The 27,361-nt window shown below is 41.6% G+C and overlaps 2 protein-coding genes and 1 non-coding gene across 3 annotated transcripts in view; 1 reads left to right on the top strand and 2 right to left on the bottom strand.

Moving 5' to 3' along the window:
• The window catches only part of GPRASP3 (G protein-coupled receptor associated sorting protein family member 3), an 88,773-nt gene extending 69,309 nt beyond the window's left edge, over nucleotides 1-19,464 (bottom strand). The window contains exon 1 of the mRNA XM_050775955.1: nucleotides 19,440-19,464. The gene's annotated coding sequence lies outside the window, so the exon portion shown is untranslated. The remainder of the gene's footprint in view (nucleotides 1-19,439) is intronic.
• LOC126946952 (U6 spliceosomal RNA) lies at nucleotides 1,255-1,361 on the top strand. The gene has a single exon (XR_007722816.1). It is a non-coding gene; the product is annotated as a U6 spliceosomal RNA (small nuclear RNA).
• Nucleotides 19,465-20,665: 1,201 nt separating the features above from the next.
• On the bottom strand, nucleotides 20,666-26,528 carry GPRASP1 (G protein-coupled receptor associated sorting protein 1). Its single transcript, XM_050776076.1, has 2 exons — nucleotides 25,827-26,528; nucleotides 20,666-25,295 (listed from the first exon to the last, which is right to left on the bottom strand). The coding sequence occupies exons 1-2, from the start codon at nucleotides 26,451-26,453 to the stop codon at nucleotides 21,735-21,737; spliced, it is 4,188 nt and encodes a 1,395-aa protein (XP_050632033.1). The 5' UTR covers nucleotides 26,454-26,528; the 3' UTR covers nucleotides 20,666-21,734.
• Between the last annotated feature and the right edge of the window lie 833 nt (nucleotides 26,529-27,361).

Below are 27,361 nucleotides of genomic sequence, written 5' to 3'. Positions count from 1 at the left end.
AATCCCAACACTTTGGGAGGCTGAGGTGAGCGGGATCACCTGAGGTCAGGAGTTCGAGATCAGCCCGGCCAACATGGTGAAACCCCATCTCTACTAAAGATACAAAAATTGCCAGGCATGGTGGTGCATGCCTGTAATCCCGGCTACTTGGGAGGCTGAGGCAGGAGAATAGCTTGAACCCGGGAGGCAGAGGTTGCAATGAACTGAGATTGCGCCACTGCACTCCAGCCTGGGTGACAGAGCGAGACTCTGTCTCAAAATAAATAAATAAATAAATAAATAAATAAATAAATAAATAACACAAATACATCTTGAAGTATTCCAAAAATGAGAAGATGATGCGACATTTCCTAACTCATTCTATGAAGACATCCTTAAACTGATATCACAGCCAGACAAAAATATCACAAGAAAACTATAGATCAACATCACTTATGAATATAGATGTAAAAATTCTCAAAAATATCAACAACTATCAAACTGAATCTAACAGCATATTAAAATATTATACTCCATGACCAAGTGGAATTTATTCCAGGAATACATATTTAGTTCATTATATGAAAATCAACATAATACATCACATTAAGAGAATGAAGGAAAAACATCACGTTCTTACAAATTGATACAGAAAAGGCCTTTGACAAATTCCAATTCCCTACCATGATAAAAACACTCACCAAACCAAGAATAAAGGAGAACTTCCTTCACATGATAAAAGGCATTTACAAAAAATTTATAGCTAGCATCATACTTAAGGATGAAAGACTTTCTCCTATAATCAAAAACAAGACAAGGATGCCTACTTTTACTGCATCAATTCAACATGGTACTGGAAGTCTAGCCAGATAATTAGGCAAGCCAAAAGAATAAAGGCATATAAATTGGAAAGGAAAAAGTGAAACTCTCTCTCATCATTAATGACACGATGCTATACATAGAAAATCCCAAGATCCACAAGAAACTTACTAGAACTAATAAACCAGTTCAACCACCTGTGGCAAACTGCTTATTACCATTCCACAAAGACATAAGAAGCTTGCATCATAATGTCAATGTGCTCGCTGCTACTTTCATTAAAAAAACCTGCTATGAAAACAATATGTAATTTGTTGTCAATTTAAATAAATTCTGGCATAGATTCCTTTTCTTTTAACTTCAGATTAGCACTTTGAGTAGCATCATTCAGGATTGATCATATGCTCCAACTTTATAACTAAATTTTACACATTTAAATTAATATGAAAAATGATTGTGCTCACTTTGGCAGCACATATACTAAAATTGGAACGATATAGAGAAGATTAGCATGGCCCCTGTGGAAAGATAACATACAAATTCATGAAGCATTCTGTATTTTTAATTAAAAGACACAGAATGTCAAGGTGGATAAACAGTCAAGACCCATCTCACATGCAAAGACACACATAGGCTCATGAAAGCAGAAAGAAGGCAGGGTTGCAATCCTAGCTTCTGACAAAACAGACTTTAAACCAACAAAGATCAAAAAAGACAAAGAAGGCATTACACAATAGTAAAAGGTTCAATTCAACAAGGAGAGCTAACTATCCTAAATATATATGCACTGAATACAGGAGCACCCAGATTCATAAAAAGAAGTTCTTAGAGATCTACAAAGAGACTTAGACCCCCACACAATAACAGTAGAAGACTGTAACACCCCACTATCAATATTAGACAGATTGTCAAGACAGAAAACTAACAAGGATATTCAGGACTTGAACTCAGCTCTGGACCAAGTGGACCTGACACATATCTACAGAGCACTCCATGCAAAAACAACAGAATATACATTTTTCTTGGTACCACGTAGCACTTACTCTAAAATCGATCACATAATTGGAAGTAAAACACTCCCCAACAAATTGCAAAAGAACTGAAATCATAACAGTCTCTCAGACCACAGTACAATCAAATTAGAACTCAAGATTAAGAAACTCACTCAAAACCACACAACTACATGGAAGCTGAACAACCTACTCCTGAATGACTCCTGGGTAAATAACGAAATTAAGGCAGAAATCAAGAAGTTCTTTGAAACTAATGAGAGCAAAAAGGCAAAGTACCAGAATCTCTGGGACGCAGCAAAAGCAGCGTTAAAAGGGAAATTTATAGCACTAAATGTGCACATCGAAGAGCTACAAATATCTCAAATTAACACCCTAACAACACAACTAAAAGAACTAGAGAACCAAGAGCAAAAAAAACCCCAGAGCTGGCAGAAGACAAGAAATAACCAAGATCAGAGTTGAACTGAAGGAGATACAGACATGAAAAACCCTTCAAAAAGTCCATGAATCCAGGAGCTGGTTTTCTGAAAATAATAATAATAATAATAATAATGATAACAACAACAACAACAACAAAATACATAGACCACTAACTAGACTAATAAAGAAGAAAATACAGAATAATCAAATAGACACAATAAAAAATGATAGAGAATATCACCAATGACCCCACAGAAATACAAAAAACTACCAGAGGATACTATAAACACCTCGATCCAAATGAACTAGAAAATCTAGAAGAAATGGATAAATTCCTGGACACATAGACCCTCAAGACTGAAACAGGAAGAAGTTGAATCCCTGAATAGACCAATAACAAGTTCTGAAATTGAGGCAGGAATAAATAGCCTACCAACCAAAAAAAGCCCAGGACTCGACAAATTTACAACTGAATTCACCCAGAGGTACAAAGAGGAGCTGGGACCACTTCTTCTGAAACTATTCCAAACAATTGAAAAGAAGGGACTCCTCCCTAACCCACTTTATGAGGCCAGCATCATCCTGATACCCAAAACCTGGCAGAGATACAACAAAAACAAAAAAACTTCAGGCCAATATCCCTGATGAACATCGATGCAAAAATCCTCAGTAAAATACTGGCAAACAGAATCTAGCAGCACATCAAAAAGCTTATCCACCACGATCAAGTTGGCTTCATCCCTGGGATGCAAGTCTGGTTCAGCATATGAAATCAAATTAACGTATTTTATCACATAAACAGAACCAATGACAAAAACCACAAGATTATCTCAATAGATGCAGAAAAGGCCTCCGATAAAATTCAACATCCCTTCGAGTTAAAAACTCTCAACAGACTAGATATTGAAGGAATATACCTCAAAATAATAAGAGCCACTTACGGCCGGGCGTGGTTGCTCACAACTGTAATCCCAGCACTTTGGAAGGCTGAGGCAGTTGGATCACCGGAGGTCAGGAGTTCGAAACCAGCCTGGCCAACATGACAAAATTCCATCACTACTAAAAATACAAAAATTGGCCTGGCATGGTGGCAGGTGCCTGTAGTCCTAGCTACTTGGGAGGCTGAGGGAAGAGAATCGCTTGAACCTTGGAGGCAGAGGTTGCAGAGAGCCGAGACTGTGCCACTGCACTCCAGCCTGGGTGATAAAACAAGACTCCATCTCAAAAAAAAAAAAAAAAAAAAAAAGGGGGAAAAAAGAAAGAAGAGCCATTTATGACAAACTCATAGCCAATATCATACTGAATGGGCAAAAGCTGGGAGCATTTCCCTGAAAACCAGCACAAGACAAGAATACACTCTCTCTCCCCTTCCATTTAACATAGTATTAGAAGTTCTGGTCAGGGTAATTGGTCAAGAGAAAGAAGTAAAGGGTATTCAAATAGGAGGAGAGGAAGTCAAATTGTCTCTGTTTGCAGATGACATGATCGTATATCCAGAAAACCTAGATATAGGTTTTTCATGTTTGTTGGCTGCATAAATGTCTTCTTTTGAGAAGTGTCTGTTCATGTCCTTTGCCCACTTTTTAATGGGGTTGTTTGGGGTTTTTTGCTAAATTTGTTTAAGTTCCTTGTAGATTCTGGATATTAGACTTTTGTCAGATGAATAGATTTCAAAAAATTTCTCCCATCCTGTACGTTGTCTGTTGACTCTGATTATAGTTTCTTCTGCTGTGCAGAAACTCTTTAGTTTAATTAGATCCCATTTGTCAATTTTTGCTTTTGTTGCAATAACTTTTGACATTTTTGTCATGAAATCTTTGCCTGTCCCTACGTTTTGAGTGGTATTACCCAGATTTTCTTCTGGGTTTTTATGGTTTGGGGTTTTACCTTTAAGTCTTTAATCCATCTTAAGTTAATTTTTGTATATGATGTAAGGAAGGGGTCCAATTTCAGTTTTCTGCATATGACTAGACAGTTTTTACAGCACCATTTATTAAATAGGCAATCCTTTCCCTGTTGCTTGCTTTTGTCAGATTTGTCGAAGATCAGATGGTTGTAGATGTGCAGTCTGATTTGTGATATCTCTATTCTGTTCCATTGATCTATGAGTCTGTGTTTGTACCGGTACCATGCTGTTTTGATTACCGCAGCCTTATAGTATAGTTTGAAGTAGTGTGATGACTCCACCTTTTTTCTTTTTGCTTAGGATTGTCTTGGCTATACTGGCTCTTTTTGGTTCCATATGAATTCTAATGTAGTTTTTGCTAATTCTGTGAAGAATATCAATGGTAGTTTAATAGGAATAGCATTGAATCTATAAATTGCTTTGGGCAGTGTGGCCATTTTCATGATATTAATTCTTCCTATCCATGAGCATGGGATGTTTTTCTATTTATTTGTGTCCTCTCTGACTTTTTTGAGCAGTGGTTTGTAGTTTTCCTTGAAGAGGTCCTTCATTTCCCTTGTTAGCTGTATTCCTAGGTATTTTATTCTCTTTGTAGCCATTGTGAATGGCAACTCATTCATGATTTGGCTTTCTGCTTGTCTGTTGTTGATGTATAGGAATGCTTGTGATTTTTGCACATTGATTTTGTATCCTGACTTTGCTGAAGTTGCTTTCCAGCTTAAGAAGATTTTGGGATGAGGTGATGGGGTTTTCTAGATATAGGATCATGTCATCTGCAAACAGAGACAATTTGACTTCCTCTCCTCCTATTTGAATACCCTTTATTTCTTTCTCTTGACCAATTACCCTGACCAGAACTTCTAATACTATGTTAAATAGAAGGGGAGAGAGAGTGTATTCTTGTCTTGTGCTGGTTTTCAAGGGAAATGCTCCCAGCTTTTGCCCATTCAGTATGATATTGGCTATGAGTTTGTCATAAATGGCTCTTCTTTCTTTTTTTTGTCTTTCTTTTTTTTTTTTTGAGATGGAGTATTGTTCTGTCACCCAGGCTGGAGTGCAGTGACACAGTCTCGGCTTACTGCAACCTCTGCCTCCAAGGTTCAAGCGATTCTCTTCCCTCAGCCTCCCAAATAGCTAGGACTACAGGCACCTGCCACCATGCCAGGCCATTTTTTGTATTTTTAGTAGCAATGGAATTTTGCCATGTTGGGCAGGCTGGTTTTGAACTCCTGACCTCACGTGATCATTACAGAAATGCAAATCAAAACCACATTAAGATACCATCTGATACCAATCAGAATAGTGATTATTAAAGAGTCAAGAAACAACAGATGCTGACGAGGCTGTGGAGAAATAGGAACACTTTTACACTGTTGGTGGGAATGCAAATTAGTTCAATCATTGTGAAAGACAGTGTGGCAATTCCTCAATGACCTAGAACCAGAAATACCATTTGACTCAGCAATCCCATTACTGGGTATATACCCAAAAGAATATAAATCATTCTATTATAAAGATACATGTACATGTATGTTCATTGCAGCACTATTCACAATAGCAAAGATGTGGAATCAACCCAAATGCCCATCAATGATAGACTGGATAAAGAAAACGTGGTACCATATATACCATGGAATACTATGCAACCATAAAAAGGAATGAGATCATGTCCTTTCAGGGACATGGATGGAGCTGGAAGTCATTATCTTCAGCAAACTAATGCAGGAACAGAAAACTCAACACTGCATGTTCTCACTTATAAGTGGGAGCTGAACAATGAGAACACATGGACAGAGGGAGGGGAACAACATACACTGGGGCCTGTCGGGGGAGGGCAGGGGAGGCAAGAGCATTAGGGAGAAGAGCTATTGCATGCCGGGCTTAATACCTAGGTGATGAGTTGACAGGTGTGGCAAACCGCCATGGCACACATTTACCTATATAAAAAAACTTTACGTTATGTACATGTATCCTGGAACTTAAAATTAAATTTAAAAATTTATTAACTTCTCAATAAAAATGAATTACTTGCTCTTGTGATTTTAATTTTAGTTTTCTCTAGGTCTGTATAAAGTGAGTGAATCCACTAAATGCTAGTATTCTAGTTCCTGTGCTGTTACTGTTTCTCCTTATAATTTAATAAACTGATATTTTGAATCCTGTAAACCTTGTAAACTTGCTAAACATGAGCTTTTCCCACACAGATGGATTTTATTTTTCTGTTAATAAGGTTATTGAGCTTCTGAACTGGTATGATCTATGGCCAGATATTGTGTACTTCTTTTAATGCCATCAAGGTACCGAGTGTTATTATGGATGGCTTCTTGACGACATCCAGTAGACCTTGCAACAGAGAGACACATCTGTTGGCCTGACCAACAGTCTTTTCCGTTTTGAAACTCCAAGAAAATTTCAAGGGAATTTTAGAAGAATATTAGTGTCCTTCACCACTAATCAATCTTATTGAAGGAATATGAAAATAAAATTAATTGGAGATGAAATTAACTAGAGAGCCTAACCATGTATGTGAGTTATGGATATAACATCTCACATAAGCCTCAATGCTTATTATAAACTGCAGTAAGTGAACTGTTATGTTTCTAACACCAGAGAGCAGTTACCTCAGAAACACATATGAAAATGACATCATCAATATCAAAAGAGACATGAGAAATTGTTGGAGTAGGGGCATATTATTGAATAAACGATACTGGTATTATGTAGAAAAAAATCCATTTCTATTTTACTCTTCCATTTTCCATTTACCAGCCAAAATTCATTCTAGGTAAATAAGTATTTATTTCTCCTTCCACTCCATTTAAAACACTCACTAAGACATCTAATCTTCCTGGGATTTGTTCATGTGTATTGGAATTTAACTTGTTTTCCCAAACGACTAGCTAATTATTCCAACACCATTCACTAAACATGCAAAAAAAAAAAAAAAAAAAAAAAAAAAAAGTTAACATAACAGGCCTGAGATTGCTCTCCTTAGAAACTCCTGCTTGCCAGGATGGCCCTGGAGTGTGGGAACTAGGACTAAGGGAGAATTCCCATCATTCCTAGAGCTGATAAGAATGGCTCACTGTACATAAACTTTTTGTGCAAACAATGTGGTTCATGCAAAATACTTTCTTTCCTTCTTGGATTCTGGAATTTCGGTCTGTGCTAGGCAAAGGGCAGACACATGAAAAGCCCCCAATAAAAATCTTGGGCATTGAGTCTCTAATGTTGTCTTTGGTAGACAAAACATTTCATACATGTTGTCACAATTAATTGTTGGAGGAATTGAGCATATCCCGTGTGACCATACACAGCAAGAGGACTCTTGGAAGCTTGAGCCTATTTTCTTCTAGATTTTGCTCCATGCTTTTTCCCCCTTTGCTGGTTTGGTTTTGTATCCTTTCACTGTAATAAATCACAGCTGTGAGTACAACTATATACCAAGTCCTGTGTGTCCTGCTAGCAAATCATAGAACATGTGGATGGTTGTGAGGACCAACAGCAGACAGAATATTTCACTTTTTTCCATGAATCTGAACTGTCGTCTTAGTATAAAAGTCTATATATGGGCTCTCTGTGTCCCATTTATCTTTTCCTGAGTCAGTTCTACTGTTTTAATAACCGTAGGTTAACTAAAAAAATTTTAGATTCCTGCCCAACCTCCAAATTACTTTTCTTTCAAAATTCCTGGACTGTTCATAGGTTTGTATGTGCACAGAAATTTATAAGGATTTGTTGAACCTCCGAAAACCTCTAAACCAAGGACCTCTAAAGGCAAATGGGGAAAACCTAAAAATACTCCACTCATAAGAAAGAAAATAAAACTAGCTAATAAACATCTGAAAATATGTTTAACCTCTTTACTAACATCAAAACAACAGTGCAATACTACATTATCTAATTCCATTAGTAAATGACTTAAAAATTAAAAATATATGCCACTAAGGTCATAAACACATAAAAACAGTATGTTCTAAGCTTACCATCTCTTTCTAAGACAAACTGTCTAGTGTATAGTCCCATCTCAAAGGAAGTATTTACTTGATTCTGAAGCAAGGTGTTTCCACTAACCTGAACCAGCATTCAACACCTGGGCCAGGGATAAACAAAGATACACAGAGAAGGAAGGATCAGGAATATTAGTGGCAGAATATGAAGATTATCTGAATGGCTGTCCAATCAAACAGTACAAGTTAACCACTGGAGTGAAGGTATAAACACATTAGGTTAGGAAGTGGGCTCAAAAGAAGGTAAAAGTTCACGGAGTTGGTGAGAGGGATCAGGAGTGTCACCATGAAGGGGGTGGATGGCCTTCTAGAAAATATTTGAAGGATGGACAGGCTTTTGATGGACAGACATTATAGGGGGCTGAGGATAACTGGAGGGAAGGGACAAAGTAAGAAAGGTAGCTTCTCCAGGTACAACAAACTGTGTGAATAAGCTGCAGTGCAGATAATGAGTGTGAAGAGCTTATTTTAATCTGTAAAGAATATATGATGTATGTGCCACCCTAAAAGGCATTGGGTACAAATGTTTCAGAGATAAGTTTTAAGGTGTCTTTAAGGTACAGACAATCTCTATCTTATACAAACAGTTCCTGAGACTAGAAAAGGAACAAAAGCTATCTAAACTGATTTATTGAGTTCAACATAACAAAACCATAATGAGAAAACTAAAGAATAAAAATAAAATTATAAGGCAATTTCAATCATAAACAATAACGAAAAATTGTCAAGGTGAACCCCACAGTATATTAACAAACAATGATAATAACAAAAATATTGTGATAGAACTCCAATGAGATAGGCATATCCACAATTGTAAATAGGAATATGCATATTTACAGTCAAAGATTTCAGCAACACTGTTTCAATAACAAAAAATAGAGACAACATAAGTAAAGATGTACAATAGAAGACATAAAATTATTAACTGGAGAAGGGCCCAAGATGGCCGAGTATAAACAGCTCTGGTCGGCAGCTCCCACTGAGACAAACACAAAAGGCAGGTGATTTCTGCATTTCCATCTGAGGTACACAGATTTTCTCTGGGTCATTGGGACTGACTAGGTGGATGGCATCACCTATGGAGAACAAAGAAATGCACGGTGGGGCGACAGTTCACCTGGGAGCTCCTTCCCTCAGCCAAGGGAGGTGGTGAGGGACTGTGCTACCTGCCCAGGGTTCTACACTTTTCCCACGGATTTTTGCAATCTGTAGATCAGAAGATTCCTTTGTGTGCTTACACCACCAGGGCCTTGGGTCCCAAGCACAAAACTGGGCAGACCTACGGCAGCTGCACTAGTCAGCAGCGGTTGGGGCAGGCACTGAGCTGTAGGAGTTTTTACATACTCTGGTGGCTCCCAGAACTCCACGGTGGCAGGAGAGCCATCCACTCCCATGGAAAGGGGGCTGAAGTCAGGGAGCCAAGTAGTCTTGCTCAGTAGGTCCCACAAACACAGAATCCCACAAGCTAAGACCCACTGGCTTGGAATCCCCGCTGGACAGCACAACAGCCTGGAGTCTGTGAAAGATGACTGAGTTCCCGGGGGGATGGGCAACCACCATTACTGTGGCTCTAGTTGGCAGTTTTCCACTGCCAGTGCTAGAGAAGCTGGGTGGTTTGGACTGGGTGATATTCCCCACAACACAGCACAGCAGCTATGGAAGATCTTGGCCAGACTGCTTCTTTAAGTGGCACCTGTATCCATCCCTCCTCATTCGGCAAGGCCTACCTACAGGAATTCCTGCAACTCTAACCAAGGTCTTACAGACAGGACTCTCATCTCCCTGGGAAAGAGCACCTTCAGAGAGGGGTGGCCATGGTGTCAGGTTCAGCAGACTTAATCTTTCCTGCCTGCTGGCTCTGAAGAGTCCAGGTGATGTGGACAAGGGGGATTCCCCAAGCACAGCACGCCAGCTCCACTAAGGGGCAGCCAGACTGCTTCCCCCGATCCCATGCCTCCTGACTGGGTGAGACCTCCCAACAGGGGTAGCCAGACACCTCATACAGGAGAGTTCTGGCTGGCATCAGGTCGGTATCCCTCTGGGACAAAACTTCCAGAGGAAGGGGCAGGCAGCAATCTCTGCTGTTCTCATGCTCCACTGGTGATACCCAGGCGAACAAGGTCTGGAGTGGACCCTCAGCAAACTGCAGTAGACCTGCAGAAGAGGGACCTGATTGCTGGAAGAAAAACAAACAAACAGAAGGCAACAACAACAAAAACATCAACAAAAAAAGACCCCACAAAAACCCCACACAAAGGTCAACAGCTTCAAAGAGCAAAGGTAGATAAATCCATGAAGATGAGGAAAAACCAATGCAAAATGCTGAAAATTCCAAAAGGTAGAATGCCTCTTCTCCTCCAAATGATTGCAACACCTCTCTAGCAAGTGCACAGAACTGGGCTGAAGCTGAGATGGATGAACTGACAGAAGTAGGCTTCAGAATGTGGGTAATAACAAACTTCATTGAGCTAAAGGATTATGTTCTAACCCAATTCAAAGAAGCTAAGAACAATGATAAAAGATTACAGGAGCTGTTAACTAGAATAATCAGTTTAGAGAGAAACATAAATGACCTAATGAAGTTGAGAAACACAGCATGAGAACTTCAAGCAACACACAAGCATCAAACGCCAAACTGATCAAGTGGAAGAAAGAATATCAGAGCTTGAAGACTATCTTGCTGAAATGAGACAGACAGACAAGATTAGAGAAAACAGTAGGAAAAGGAACAAACAAAACCTCCGAGAACTATGGGATTATGTAAAAAGACCAAACCTATAACTGATTGGAGTACCTGAAAGAGACAGAGAGAATAGAATCAAGTTGGAAAACACACTTCAGGATAACATTCAGGAGAACTTCCCCAAACTAGCAAGACAGGCCAACATTCAAATTCAGAAAATCCAGAGAACCCCAATAAGATACTCCACAAGAAGATCAACCCCAAGACACATAGTCATCAGATTCTCCAAGGTCAAAATGAAAGAAAAATGTTAAGGGCAGCCAGAGAGAAAGACCAGGCTACCTACAAAGGGAAGCTCATCAGACTAACAGCAGATATCAGTGGAAAACCTACAAGCCAGAAGACATTGGGGGCCAATAGTCAACATTCTTAAAGAAAAAAATTTTCCAACCCAGAATTTTATATCCAGTCAAATTAAGCTACATAAGCGAAGGAAAATAAAATCCTTTTCAGACAAGCAAATGCTGAGGGATTTTGTCACCACCAGGCCTGCCTTGAAAGAGCTCCTGAAGGAATCACTAAACTTGGAAAGCAAAAACCATTACCAGCCACTAAAGAAACACACTGAAGTACCAACGACACTATGAAGCAACTACAGTAACACGTCTGCAAAATTAATCAACCAGCATCATAACAGGATCAAATTCATACATAAGAATATTACCCTTAAATGTAAATGGGGTAAACGCCCCAATTAAAAGACACAGAACGGCAAGCTGGATAAAAAGAGAAGATGCATCAGTATGCTGTATTCAAGAGAAACATCTCATGTGCAAAGACACACAGGCTCGAAATAATGGGATGGAGGAAATTATACCAAACAAATGGAAAGCAGTAAAAAGCAGGGGTGGGAACCCTAGTTTCTGACAAAATAGACTTTAAACCAACAAAGGTCAACAATGACAAAGAAGGGCATTACATAATAGTAAATGGTTCAATTCAACAAGAAGAGCTAGCTATCCTAAATATATATGAACCCAATACAGGAGCACCCAGATTCATAAAACAAGTTCTTAAAGACCCGCAAAGAGACTTAGACCCCCACGAAATAACAGTGGGAGACTGTAATACCCTGCTGTCAGTATAAGACAGATCATTGAGACAGAAAATTAACAAAGATATTCAGGACTTAGACTTAGTTCTGGACCAAGTGGACCTGATAGGTATCTACAGAACTCTCCACCCAAAAACAACAGAAAATACATTTTTTTCAGCAGCACACGGCACTTACTCTAAAATTGATCACACGATTGGAAGTACACTTCTCAGCAAATGCAAAACAACTGAAATCATAACAGTCTCTCAGAGCACTCAAGATTAAGAGTTGAGTGAATTGAAACCCACTCAAAACCACACAACTACATGGAAACTGAACAACCTGCTCCTGAAAGACTCCTGGGTAAATAATGAAATTAAGGCAGAAATCAAGAAGTTCTTTGAAACTAATGAGAACAAAGGGACAATGTACCAGAATCTGAGATGCAGCTAAAGCAGTGTTAAGAGGAAAATGTATAACACTGAATGCCCACATCGAAAAGCTAGAAAGATTTCAAATCGACACCCTAACATCACAACAAAAAGGCTAGAGAATCAAGAGTCAACAAACCTCAGAGCTAGCAGAAGACAGGAAATAACCAAGATGAGAGCAAAACTGAAGGAGATAGAGACATGAAAATCCCTTCAAAAATTCAATGAATCTGGGCGCAGTGGCTCACACCTGTAATCCCAGCACTTTGGGAGGCCGAGGCAGGTGGATCACGAGGTCAGGAGATCAAGATCATCCTGGCTAACTCGGTGAAACTCCGTGTCTACTAAAAAAATACAAAAAATTAGCCGGGCGTGGTGGTGGGCACCTGTAGTCCCAGTTACTCGGGAGGCTGAGGCAGGAGAATGGCATGAACCCAGGAGGCGGAGCTTGCAGTGAGCCGAGAGCTCACCAGGGCACTCCAGCCTGGGCAACAGAGCGAGATTCTGTCTCAAAAAAAAAAAAAAATTCAATGAATCCAGGAGTTGGTTTTTAATATATATATATATTTAAAAGTCAATAAAATAGACCACTAGCTAGACTAATAAAGAAAAGAGAAAAGATTCAAATAAACACAATCAGAAATGATAAGGGGGATACCACCACTGACCCCACAGAAATACAAACAAAAAACAAAAAACAAAAAAAACCCACCGGAGAATACTATAAACACCTCTATGCAAATAAACCAGAAAATCTAGAAGAAATGGATAAATTCCTGGAGATATATACCCTCCCAAGACTGAACCAGCAAGAGGTTGAATCCCTGAGCAGACCAATAACAATTTCTGAAATTGAGGTAGTAATAAACAGCCTACCAACCAAAAAAATTTCAGGACCAGATGGATTTATAGCTGAATTCTACCAGAGGTACAAAGGGGAGCTGGTACTATTTCTTCCGAAACTATTCCAAACAATTGAAAAGGAGGGACTCCTCCCTAATTCATGTTATGAGGCCAGCATCATCCTGATACCAAAACCTGGCAGAGATGCAACAAGAAAAGAAAACTTCAGGCCAATATTCCTGATGAACATAGATGCAAAAATCCTCAATAAAATACTAGCAAACCGAATCCATACACAAATCAATAAATGTACTTCATCACATAAACAGAACTAAAGGGCAAAAAAGCACATGATTATCTCAATAGATGCAGAAAAGGCCTTCGATAAAATTCAACACCCCTTCATGTTAAAAACTCTCAACAAACTAGGTATTGAAGGAACACACCTCAAAATAATAAGAGCCATTTATGACAAACACACAGCCAATATCATACTGAATGGACAAAAGCTGGAAGCATTTCTCTTGAAAACCAGAACAAGACAAGAATACCCTCACTCACCACTTCCATTCCACATAGTATTAGAAGTTCTGGCCAGGGCAATCAGGCAAGAGAAAGTAATAAAGCGTATTCAAATAGGAAGAGAGGAAGTCGAATTGTCCTTGTATGCAGATAACATGATCCTATACCTAGAAAACCCCATCAATACAGCCCAAAATCTTCTTAAGCTGATAAGCACCTTCAGAAAGTCTCAGGATAAAAAATCAATGTGCAGAAATCACAAGCATTCATATATACCAACAACAAACAAGCAGAGAGCCAAATCATGAATGAATTCCCATTTTCAATTGCCACAAAGAGAAGAAAATACTTAGGAATACAGCTAACAAGGGAAGTGAAAGACCTCTTTGAGGAGAACTACAAACTACTGCTCACGGAAATCAGAGAGGAAATGAGTAGATGGAAAAACATTCTATGCTCAAGGATAGGAAGAATCAATATTGTGAAAATGGCCATACTGCCCAAAGCAATTTATAGATTCAGTGCTATTCCCATTAAACTACCATTGACATTCTTCACAGAATTAGAAGAAACAATTTTAAAATTCATATGGAACTGAAAAAGAGCTTGTATAGCTGGGAAAGTCCTAAGTAAAAAGAACAAAGCCAGAGGCATCATGCTACCTGACTTCAAACTATACTATAAGGCTACAGTAACCAAAACAGCATGATACTGGCACAAAAACAGGCACACAGACCAATAGAACAGAATACAGAACTCAGAAATAAAACTGCACATCTACAACCATCTGATCTTTGACAAACCTGACAAAAACAAGCAATGGGGAAAGGATTCCCCATTTAACAAATGGTGCTGGCAGAACTGGCTAGCCATATGCCAAAAATTGAAAATGGACCCCTTCCTTACACCATATACAAAAATTAACTCAAAATGGATTAAATACTTAAATGTAAAACCCAAAACTATAAAAACCCTAGAAGAAGAAAATCTGGGCAATACCATTCAGGACATAGGGACGGGCAAAGATTTCATGACAAAAATGTCAAAAGCAACTGCAACAAAAGCAAAAGTTGACAAATGGGATCTAATAAAACTAAAGAGCTTCTGCACAGCAAAATAAACTATCATCAGAATGAACAGACAACCTACAGAATGGGAGGAAATTTTTGCAGTCCATCCATCTGACAAAGGTCTAATATCCAGAATCGATAAGAAACTAAAATTTACAAGAAAAAACTAAACAACCCCATTAAAAAGTGGGCAAAGGAAATGAACAGACAATTTTCAAAAGAAGACACAAATGTGGCCAAAAAACATATGAAAAAAAAGCTCAACATCACTCATCATTAGAGAAATGCAAATCAAAATCACAATGAGATACCATCTTACACCAGTCAGATTGACTATTATTAACAAGTCAAGAAACAACAGATCCTGGTGAGACTGCAGAAGAATAGGAATGCTTTTACATTGTTGTTGGGAATGTAAATTCATTCAAGCATTGTGGAAGATAGGGTGGCGATTCCCCAAAGACCTAGAATCAGAAATACCATTTGACCCAACGATCCCATTATTAGGTGTATACCCAAAGGAATATAAATCATTCTATTATAAAGATGCATGCACACATATGTTCACTGCAGCAATATTCACAATAGCAAAGATGTGGAATCAACCCAAATGCCCATCAGTGATGGACTGGGTAAAGAAAATTTGGTACATGTACACCATGGAATACTATGCAGCCATAAAAAAGGAATGAGATCATGTCCTTTGCAGGGACATGGATGAAGCAGGAAGCCATTATCCTCAGGAAACTAATGCAGAGAGATAAAACCCAACACTGCATGTTCTCACTTATAAGTAGGAGCTGAACAATGAGAACACATGGACACAGAGAGGGGAACAACACACACTGGGGCCTTTTGGGGGAGGGCAGCAAGCAGGCAGACCATTAGAAAAATGAGTTAATGCATGCCAGGCTTAATAGCTAGGTGATGGGTTGATAGATGCAGCAAACCACCATGGCACACATTTACCTATGTAACAAACCTGCACATCCTGCACATGAACCCTGGAACTTAAAAAATAAAATAAAATAAAATAATTCTGAACCAACTGGGCCTTACTGACATTTATAGAACAATTCACACAATAACAGAAGAATACACATTCTCTTCAAGTACACATAGAATATGTATCAAGATAGACCATATTCTGGACCATAAATGAAGTCTCAATAAATTAAAAGGATTCAAGTTACAAGAAGTATATTCTCTGGTTACAATGTAATTAAATTAGAAATCAATAACTGGAAAATCCCCAAATACTTGAGAACTACACAGCATACATCTAAATAACTAACTCTTGGATCAAAGAACAAACTCAAAGAGAAATCAGTAAGTAATTTCAAACTGAAGAAAAATGAAAACGCAACACATCAAAATTGTGAGATATAGCTAAAGTAGTATTAGAGGGGAATTTACAGTACTAAAATGCCTATATTAGAAGAGAAGAAAGGTCTCAAATCAATGGCCTCAGTTTCTACTTTAAGTGACCAGAAAAAGTAGAGTGGCCTAAACACCAAGTAAACAAAAGAAATAATAAATATAAAGAGAGAAACAAAGGAAATAGAAAACAGTGAAACAATAAAGAAAATCATAAGACTAAATGCTAGTTCATTGAGATGGTCAATAAAATTGATAACTCTCTAGGCAGAAAAATTTTTAAAAAGAGAGAGGAGTAGACACAATTGGTAACATCAGGAATGAGAGAGGTTAAGTCATCAGATACTCTACAAATGTCAAAAGAATAATAAGAAACTGATTAACATGGCTGCGGTAAACCAGTTACTCACATATATTGCTGGTGGCAGTAAATACTTACAGTACCCCTTTGGAGGGAAATTTGAGAATACCTAATGAAACTACACACATGCACTTACTATTTGACCTACCAGCACCAGACCTAGGAATCTGTGAAGATACACATCCAAACATACACAAATACTGTATATTTTCACAAGGTTATTCCTTCTAGTATTATTTGTAATAGCTTAATATTAGAAACAAATGTCCACTCATAGGAAAGTGAGTAAATAAATTATGGTAGTGACACGATAAAGCACAATGCAGCTGTAAAAAATAATGTGGAAGACATTTATGAGTTGGCTTCAAATCTGTAAAATGCAAAAAATATAGAGGTTAATAGGACTAATATAATTTATTTTTTCTAATATATTGTCCTAAAAGATTTTGGTATCATGTGGTTATCTCATAGATCTGAGCTATGACCAAAAGGGTTCAACACCAACTAGGAGGTGTCACCAAGAATAGGTGCAAATTACCAAGTCTAAAGCATTGGCCATAAAACTGAAACAAGGAAGAGAGCAAAGGGTCTACAGAGGGGAATCTGTAAGACAGTCTCTGTAGGTGGTTCTCAGAAAGACCCTTTCCCTGACTTTAGGAGGAGAGGGCATCAGATGGAGCAGCAACCCTTGTCATTAGATGAAAGGGAACTGTTGGCCGGGCGTGGTGGCTCAAGCCTGTAATCCTAGCACTTTGGGAGGCCGAGACGGGCGGATCACGAGGTCAGGAGATTGAGACCATCCTGGCTAAAACGGTGAAACCCCGTCTCTACTAAAAAATACAAAAAACTAGCCGGGTGAGGCGGCGGGCGCCTGTAGTCCCAGCTACTCGGGAGGCTGAGGCAGGAGAATGGCCTGAACCCGGGAGGCGGAGCTTGCAGTGAGCTGAGATCCGGCTACTGCGCTCCAGCCTGGGGGACAGAGCAAGACTCCGTCTCAAAAAAAAAAAAAAAAAAAAAAAAAAAAGGAAAGGGAACTGTTGAGAGCACAGTTTGAGACTGGCTCCTTTCAGGACCTCATATCCAGGGCAGATCCTCAGGATGCTGCTGCCTGAGGTTGAGATCCAGAAATTGACCTGGGGGTTGAGGATGCTGCTACCTGAGGTTGAGATCCAGAAGTTGACTTGGAGGTTCAGAAACATAGAGTATCCCAACGAAAATTCCTACATGAAGAACCCAAAGCATTTAGGTTACCTCCTCTTGAGTCTCTGTTTCCTCCTTTCTTCCCTAGAGCTGAAAATTGAGGTTCATTCCTCCCTTGGATTCCCAGCCACCTAGAGCCTTGGAGCAAAAGGCGGATGTCCATGTTCCCCCTCCCCACCTAAGACATGATTAGAGGGTTGGAACTTTCAGCCTCACCCCTTGACCTCCAAGGAGAGGATAGGGGCTGAAGATTGAGCTAATCACCAATGGTCAGTGATTTCATCAATCATATCTATGTAATGAAACCTCTACAAAAACCCTAACTGTCTGAGATTTTCCAGGTTGGTGAACTCATTCATATTCTGGGAAGGTGGTGTACACCAAATCCACATGGATGGCAGCTTCAGCATTTGGGACCCTTCTGGACCTTGCCATAATGTACCTCTTCATCTGACTTTTAATTTATATTCTTTATAATGAACCAATAATAGGAAGTAGTGTGTCCCTGAGTTCAGTGGGCCCCAATAGCAAATTATTGAACCTGAGGAGGGGGTTGTGGGAACTCCCAACTGGGAGCTAAGTCAGACAGAAGTGTGGGTAACGTGGAGATCCATTACTTGTGATTGCTGTCTGAAGTGGGGGAGGGCAGTCTTATGGGAATGAGCCCTTAACCAGAGAAGTCTGCACTAACTCTGGGTAGTGTCAGAATTGAATTAAACTGTAGGATACCTAACTGGTGTCCTCAAAGAATAGGAGAATTGCTTGGTGTGAAAAATCCACATATTCTGTGCCAGAAGTATTGTGGGTAGAGGAACCACTTTCTTTCACTTGGTACCCAGTGGATGCATGGGGCAGGGGGAAAGGAGGATACTCAATGTGAAAGAGGACAAGGACTTACCATGGGGTTGCTACCTGTGATGGGACCAAAGAAACACATCCTAAGGAATGAGCAGAGATCACAACACAAGAGGGCAAAGGGTATGCAGAGGGGAAGTTAGGAGACTATCCATGAAGCAGTTTCTGTAGGTGCTCCCCAGAAAGACCCTCCTCTGAGGCCCAACACAGCAGGGAGAGAGAGTGTCACATGGAGCAGCAACCCACTTTGTGTCCCTCAATGGGAATGAGATTCTGCTGCATGGGGCTGAGATCCAGGAACCCCGTTGGGGGTCGAGAAGCTTGGAGTATCCTAATGAGAAATCCTAGGTGAAGGGCCCACAGCATCTAGGTTTCCTCTCCTCGAGTCTATGTCTTCTCCTCCTTTTCCTAGAATTGCCAGGATTGAGGTTCATTCCTCTCTTGCATCCCCAGTCAGCTGGAGCCTTGCAGTAAAAGGCAGATGTATGTGTTCCCTTCTCCTGCCCTCCTCCACCCTCTGCCAGTTTTAAGCTGGTATTAGCCATCCCCACTGCCTGAATACTGCCAGTAAGCAGACAGACAGACAGACAGACAGAGAGCAGAGTGCCTACTTGGTGGGAGGAAGACGGCAGTAGCAAAGCCGATGGTTCCCATCCCCACCCTTACCTTTCCTGATCCAGTACCACAGGTGTTCACGAATTCTCACTTCACCATTTCCCCTCTCTGGGCTCCCCTGAAGCCAACTCCATCCGTATGCCCACCTCCCCCACCCGCACATAGAAACACCGGGCGCTGGGCTGGGAGCCCTGGGATGTTCAAAAGGCAGGAGGTAGCCGGCAGATCCGAGGCATTACCTGCACCCGCATCTAGTCTCAGTCACCGCCTCTCAGGGATGGCATGTGCCGTCCTTGCACCCACCTCCTCCAATAGCAAAAGCTGCTTCTCTTCACGAACGCCTTGGGCTGGTAGAGTCTCTGCTTCTTGAGCTCCTGGACAAAAGACAGACTGTCTAAGACGCTCGCGGTTGGCCGAGGGATAGTTTCCTCTACCAAAAAATACTGTAATTCTGGTCGCCTGAGAAATTAGTTTTCAGGCCGATGAAGCATGGCGAGACACCTACCTACCTTAACATCCCGCCGTTCCCCCCAGCCTTCCGCTCTGCGGAGCACAAGTGTCGTCCGCCTTTCCTGTACTTTCTGGGTGTAAGAAAACACTCTTCTAGGCCAGCCCAACCCAGAGCCTGGTCACATGACCCACCGTCAGCCCCCCCCCCCCCCCCCCCCCCCCCTCCGCCCCGGTCCCCGCCCGCCGCCCGCCGCCCCACCCCTCCACGTGACTGCGTAGTCAGCTAGTTCGCCACAGCCCTGGATGAGAGTCAGAAGACAGCCTCCGGGGTGCTTGCTAGAAGACCCTGAAGCTCCTGGCCCAGACAGCTGGAAGGAAGGCCGGGCTTTGCTCTGGAGAACTAGCGAGGAACATTCGATGAAGATTTGGGAGATGAAGTGATTTGTAATCTTTTGTATACGACTCGAGCGACATACTAAAACACACGCAAGATCTGTCTTGAAAAACGCTAGTAAGCAAAGCAAACATTCAAACTCCAATTTGCACCACCAGGATGATCCCTGTTAAAACTTTTGATTTGTGAAGGGAGGCAAAACTGCCACTTTGCCCTACTTTTGTAAACCTTAGCAAACTAACATCATATTGAAATTTAATTTATATCATTTATAATGAACCAGAAATAGTAATGAGAAATGAGATCAGGTGGTAAAAAGCACTTTGCATCCTGAGGCAAACCAAATGTAAAAAGGTCACTGTATCTAGTTTTTTGGGTTTTTTTTTCCTGAGAAAATAAAACTGCATATTTCCTGTTATCCTAGACTCTCTCCCCAAACCGACTTTATTCCTGTCTCTTGCTACTGTCTGAAGATACATGTTCCAACCTTTTTAAATGTAAAAATATATGTGGGATGAACTCAGGAACTTTGGTAATTTTACAATTTGGTCCCTTAAATAATTTTTATTTTTTGACAAGCCAGTTCTTCTGAAATTGTAGTCTCTCTTACTTCTTCATTCCTTTGATACATTTTATATCATTGTAGAATTCTATTATTAAATAATATTCACTTCACATGAGTTTGGTCAGTTCACATTTATTTTTCAAATGGGATCATACTTTCCATGTATGATACCAGTGTTCTCTATTATATGAAATATCAAAAGTGTCAGGGCTTTTGCTAATTTAAAACCCTATACATAATCATGTTTACTGGCTGTATGATGTTGCCTTAGCACTTACCATGGTACCATCATGATTAAATCGTCTTCCTGACTCAATCAAATCCCTATGCTTTCCTGTCTTACTATTTTGCCCTTTAGGTAGTATGGAAGCAGCAGCTGTGCTCTGAGCTGTAAAATGCAAATTCTCAGCTCTTTAAAACTTATGTCATCCTCTACGTTGTTTAATATATTCCTCTCACTCACTCTAGGCAAACAGGATACCTCACTCCCATAGGAAAATTTTTCCCAACTCCATGCTTTTTTTTTTTACACCACCAACCTCTTTCCCAAACTTCAGAGTCCAACCGAAGTAGCTACTTTTTCTCTGAAGTATGCCCTACATAGCAGTCCCTGGTAATTTTTGTGTTGAAATCTGAGAAAAAACTTTTGAAAGGAACATATTATTCATATATTAATTATCTCTATGTGTATTCATGTGTTATCATTGGGTCGGTATTTAAGTTCGAGAAGAAGGGTGATTTCTGCCAACTTTAACATATAACTTTATTGAAACACAAACAACACTCAAATATATATATACATACACACACACACACACACACACACACACATACAGTAGAACGACAATCAGAAGGGTGGCTTATTTATGATGGCTCAGTTCACTATAAGCTCAAATACCGAACATCACAATCTGGACAAGACAAATATCAACAAAATGTGTTTTCAGCTCTAATATTCAGTTGGCATCAGAAAAATGCTCCAGCTTACAGACAGAGTTGGACAAAGTTAGTGTCAGCACTAAAGATATATGTTGCAACACAGAACCAACTGTTAAAGCCAAAGCATTACTCAAAGATCATAACTCAGGAACATAAGGACAATCTGAGGTCAGTAATTAAACATTACTAATTTTCTTGGTCCCCTTCAGGGTCATTTTGATTGTCTGTTTTGCCTTGCAGTTCCTTAGCAAATTTCTCAACTTTGTGGAATGCAGAAATAAGCGGCTCAAGATTGAAATCATCATCAGTGAACACTGTTTCTTTTTTGATATTGTTACCAATATTCTCAAATATTGCAAGAACAATTTGAATATTGTCATTTGTCTCTTCCCTGTTAAAAAGACCCATAAATTCTGACACTGCTTCAGCACTGAGTAGTTCTTTTGTCATTAAAAGATTTTCAGACAAATTCAGTAGCATTTTCAAAATATGAAACCTTGTTTTGGTATTGCCTGTAGCTAATAAGGAGAGAAACCCAGACATATAATTGGCAACCAGTGTGTGATAGTCAGTAGTAATAGTAAGATGTCTAATCATCCTTATTCCAGACAGCTGTTCTGGGGAATCCAAGCTGTAAGCAAGGGTTTCCTCACACACTTTACATATGTATGTCTGAATCATGTTTAGATTTGGATAAGGTGGGGCCATGCGAATCATATTTTCCAAAAACCTTGTTCTAACTCGGGAGGATGGATAATTAAGCAAGGTTTCAATAAGTGAGACAACACCTGAATCTCGAATGAAATCTCGGGTAAATTGAGAAGCACTTCTTATACCCATTGCAATTTTAGATATTTCATGAATAAAAGGATCCCGAATTTTTTCCATTAATAAAAGAAGTTCTTCAAACTCTTCAGAACCAATTTTCAGCTCACATTGTATGCAGCTACAGGACCAACTCTCAGGCTCTGCACTCTCTTTGGCCCTAAGATGCTCTCGAATTTCCTGGACTGACCGGTAGGAAGGATCATACTGAAATGGGAACTCAGGATCAGGCTGATCAGGCTGAAGCAAAGATTCCTGATCTTCCCCTTCTGGGCTAAGTACCACGTTCCTGGGTTTGCCCCCAAACATTTCACAGAATAAAGATGCTGCCTCTTTTGGAAATCTAAAGGGGCTTATAGATGGGAAGCCGACCCTACCCCATGGACCAGGCTTGAACTGAACAGTAACCTCCTCCCAACTCTGAGGCCTGCGTGAAGGATCAGGCTCCTGTTCAACCGAACACGTAGACCTGCAAATGGCCCTGAACACGGGGCTAGGATTTGATCCAAAATGGGCCTCATCTCCTGCCCAGAACCAGGGCCCCACTATGGCCTCATCTTCATCAGCTAATGTCCTGGACTCACAGTTGCTTCCATTGTCAGTCCTGTTATCCACCTCATCTTCAGCCTCAAACCAAGACCCAACAATGGCCCCTTCCTCATTTTCTGGCTTAGATTCACAGGTGGCCACAGTTCCAGTTTCCTTAGTGGCTTTGTCTCCAGACCAGAACCAGGACTCAATAATCATCTCTTCATCATCCTCTGACTTGGATACACAGCATGGTCCTGCTTCTTCACTGACTTCTTTTCCAGCCCAGAACCAGGACCCAAAAATGGTTTCCTCTTCAGTCTCTGACTCCATCTCCTCTACTGCCTGAGATCCAGCCTCTATACTGGTTTCTTCTTCAGGCCAGAACCAGGACCCAACAGTGATTTCTTCCTTCTCAGTCCCTGGCTTTGACTCAAAGCCGACTCCTGCCACTGCCTCCAGACTGGCCTCTTCTTCCCAGAACCAGGACCCAATAATGACTTCTTCCTCTTCAGCTTTAGGACTGGATTTGCTGCAAGACCCAGCCTCTCTTCTAATGGTCTCTTCTCTGGCCCCAAACCAGGAACCAACAATACCTTCTTTCTCAGCTACTAGCCTGTCCTCTTCTCTAACCTCAGCAGCTGGCTCTAGTCTGTCCTCTTCTCCAGCCCAGAACCAAGAACCAATAATGTCCCCCTCCTCAGCTTCTGGCCTGGACTCTTCTCTGTCAATAGCCTCTGAAATGGCTTCATCTTTCCAGAACCAGGAATTGATCATGGTCTCCTCTTCAGTCAATAACTTGGCCTTTTCTCCAGTTCCATCTATATTACTCTCTTCTGTAGCCCATAACCAGGACCCTATAATGGCCTCTGGCTTTGTGTATTTTCTGGACCAGAACCATGAATTGACAATGTCCTCTTCCTCCTCTGGCCTAGTCTTCCAAATTCCTCCACAGGTAGGATACATACAGGGTTCTTTTTCTGCCCAGAAGCAAGACCTATTATTGGTCTCCTCAGCCCCTGCCATAAATCTGCATCTGACATCAGTCCCATGCTTCATACTGACATTTTCTTTGGCCCCAAAACATGGTATCATGGCCTCTTCCTTGTCTTCCAGGCTAGACTTGCTGTTGACATCACCCTCCACACAAGCTTCTACTCTGGTCCAAAACCAGGACCCAATAATGGGCCCCTCCTCCTCAGCCCCTTGCATGGTGCCACAGCTAGCTTCAGCCCTACAATCCATATAGGTGTGGTTTTCAGCCCAAAACCAGGACCCGAATATTGTCTCTTCTTCAGCTCCTGGCCTGGCCTCTTCTCCAATCCCAGCCTCTATATCAACTTGTTCTCCAGACCAAAACCAGGGACCAATGACCTCTTCTTCCTCAGACCTTGACCTGGACTCACAGCTGACCCCAAAACCAGATTCCACACTGGCTGCATCAGTGACCCAGAACCAAGACCCAAAAATGGTCTCTTCCTCAGCCTCTTGGTTGACCTCTTCACCAGCCCAGAACCAGGAACCAATAATGACCTGTTCATCATCAGCTGCTAGTATACATTCAGAGGTGGCCTCAGCCCCAGTTTTCATACTGGTCTTTTCCCCAGTCCCAAATAAGGAATCACCAATAGGCTCTCCATCAGTCCTCGGTCTGGATTTACTGCTAGCCCCAGTCCCCATACTGGCCTCTTCTTCAGTCCAGAACCAACTCCCAATTATGGACTCATCCTCTACTTGTAGACTGGACTCGATGCTGGCTTCATCTGCCATGCTGGACTCATCTGTAGCCCAGAACCAGGTCCCAATGAGGGCTTCCTCCTCTGACCTGGCTTCTTGCTTGGCCCTGGCTTGGGCCTTCGTTTTAGCCTCTTCCTTTGCCATTGCTCTGGCCCTAGCCTCTTTCTTGATCATGGGCCTTGAAAAGGTATTAGGATTTTCTTCAGGCCAGAAACAGGACTCTCTTTTAATTACATCTATAGACCCAGGCATGAAATCAATGCAAGCTTCTCGTTTGGCCCTATGCCTGGCCCTGTTATTGGTCTCCTTCCCGGCTCTCATTTTGCACCTGAATTTGGCCTCCTCTCCAGCCCCAAACCAAGATTCCAAATGGTCTTCATGCTCAGACCCAGAACTGGATTCAACATAGACTTCTTTCTTAGCCCTAAACCTGGACCTGCTATTGGGATCTTCCCTGGGCCCAGACCAGGTGTTGGTTTTATCTCTGGCCCAGAACCAGGGTGTCTTTACAGACTCATCCTCAGAACCAGAACTAGATGAAATATAGAGCTCCTGGTTAGTTTGGGACCTAGACATGGTATTAGCCTCTTGATTGGCCATGTGCCTGGATCTGGCACTGTCTTTTACCCTATTCCCAGGATGAAATTTTGCAGTGACCTCACCCCAGATTCCACAACTGGCTGACCCAGTGACCCCCAAACCCAGAACCCCAAAATGGTCCTCTCTTCCTCAGCCTCTTGGTTTGACCTCCTTCACCAGGCCCAGGAACCAGGAACCAATAATGACCTGTTCATAATCATCCTGCTAGTATATCATTCAGAGGTGCCCTCAGCCCCCAGTTTTCATACTGGTCATTTCCCCTCCCAAATAGGAATCAACCAATAGGCTCTCCATCAGTCCCTCCGGTACCTTGGATTTACTGCTAGCCCCAGTCCCCATACTGGCCTCGTTCCTTCAGTCCAGAATCCAATACTCCCAATTATGGACACATCAACTCTAACTTTGTAGACTGGACTCGATGCTGGGCTTCATTCTGCCATGCTGACTCATCCTGTAGCCCCCAACCAGTCCCAATGAGGGCTCCCTCCTCTGACCTGGCTTCTTGCTTGGCCCCTGGCGTGGCCATTCGTTCGTTAGCCTCTTCCTTTTGCCAATGCTCCTGGCCCAAGCCTCTTCTCTGATCGGGGCACCTTGTCCACTCCAGAACAAGGAACTCACAGAAGATTTGTCTACCCATTTGAAATCAGAATTAGGAGAGACTTCTTGTTTGGAGGTAGGCCTAGGACAGCACCAGGACCCCATATTGGTCTCCTCCTTTGACCTAAAGAAAGGTTGGAATCCTGCTTGGTAATGGGCCTTCCTTCCAGGAAAGCTCTCAGTGTCTGTATTAACCAGTTCTCTATCCTCAGACAGGTACTTTGTTTTAGCAACCAACACAGAATCAGTACTGACAAGTGGAGAGGCTATGATATTGGTCTGGGAGTTTCTCTCTGTCTTAGATAATCTTTCAGGACCAAACCTGGGCTGAGCCCACATCTGGGCTTCTTCCTTAAATCGTGAAACAGGTATTGCCTTGGCCTTACTCTTAGGACGTGCCCCACCCACTGCACTTGTCTCAACTTTGGTGCTTGCTCCAGGTATAACCTTGGACTTATCCTTGGGCCTTGCCCCAGGCATTATCTGGGCCTGGGTCCTAACCTTGGGTCTGACAACCAGAGGGACATCATTTTCTATCTCAGCCCCACCTACAACCTCTTCCCCAGGCTTCTTTTCAGGCTTGACCTGGGCACCAGACTCAATCTCTGCCCCAGTCATGGTACAAGTTACAAAGAAAGTCCAGTAATATACTCCTCCCCCAGTCTAAACTTCAACCACAGATCTGTCACAGGTTTGTTTCTTCACACTCTGATCTTTAGGTGATTGAGGATATAAGCTTGGAAACAAGAGTTACAGTCAATATCCAGTCCAGTGGTCACTCAGCCTCCTTCCCAAACACAGTCTCAGTCAATAATTCAATAATACAGATAGTGTGTAGAACAGGCACAACCAAGCTTGAGGAAGACAGATATTTCCTGGATGGGTGCAGACCCGTTGAGGGTGGTTGTCAGCAGCAACTGCACCACCAGCAGAGCAGCCACTGGAGGTGGATCTAGGGAGAGAGAATGAAATGGGGCTTTGAGTCTCTTCCAATTGTGTCACCCCATGTGCAGTGAGACTGATGTTGAATGCTAGGTGGGACAGCTGGGCTTTGAGAAAGTCTCTCTGGACCAGCTGCCTGCTACAAAACAGGTCCAACAACGGTAGGAAAGTGTGTTGGCAATGGGAGGGGCTGAGAAGCCCCCAGATTGGACCCTAATCACTCCTGGACCCATGCTGGTCTCCACCACCCCCCCCCCCAAAAGTATACCCGCTCTCATACCAACCTTCACTGATGTGGTGCAGTTTCCCCCTCCTTTTCTTGTTCAAGTGGTGTCAAGCCCCACAGCTGACAGAAGGGGGTCCTACAGACAAGTAAACATACAGGAGAGAATGGAGAATGGTAGATAGACAGGCACTCTGGCCCCTGTGAAAAATATCTCTCTTCCCATTCAAGGGTTCAATGTATCTATTGTTTCCTGAGTCCTGGTCCCTGCTCTCAGGTCTTTTCTGAGTCACAACCCAACCTACACCTATCTCGTGTCTCCTGCAAGAAATAAAAAGGATGCTGACACTGTGCAAATCCA

Source organism: Macaca thibetana, chromosome X (assembly GCF_024542745.1).
Source record: "Macaca thibetana thibetana isolate TM-01 chromosome X, ASM2454274v1, whole genome shotgun sequence".
In the NCBI taxonomy this organism is placed as follows: domain Eukaryota; kingdom Metazoa; phylum Chordata; class Mammalia; order Primates; family Cercopithecidae; genus Macaca; species Macaca thibetana.
This window is presented reverse-complemented; position numbering and strand designations above follow the sequence as displayed.

Excerpts from the sequence above, each read along its gene's own strand:
- GPRASP1 (XM_050776076.1), bottom strand. The coding sequence starts at position 26,453 with ATGACTGGGGCAGAGATTGAGTCTGGTGCCCAGGTCAAGCCTGAAAAG. Across the intron at positions 25,296-25,826 it reads TGTTCTGGAGTGGACAAGGT|GTCACTGCAAAATTTCATCC; the intron begins GCCCCGATCAGA and ends ATCTGGGGTGAG.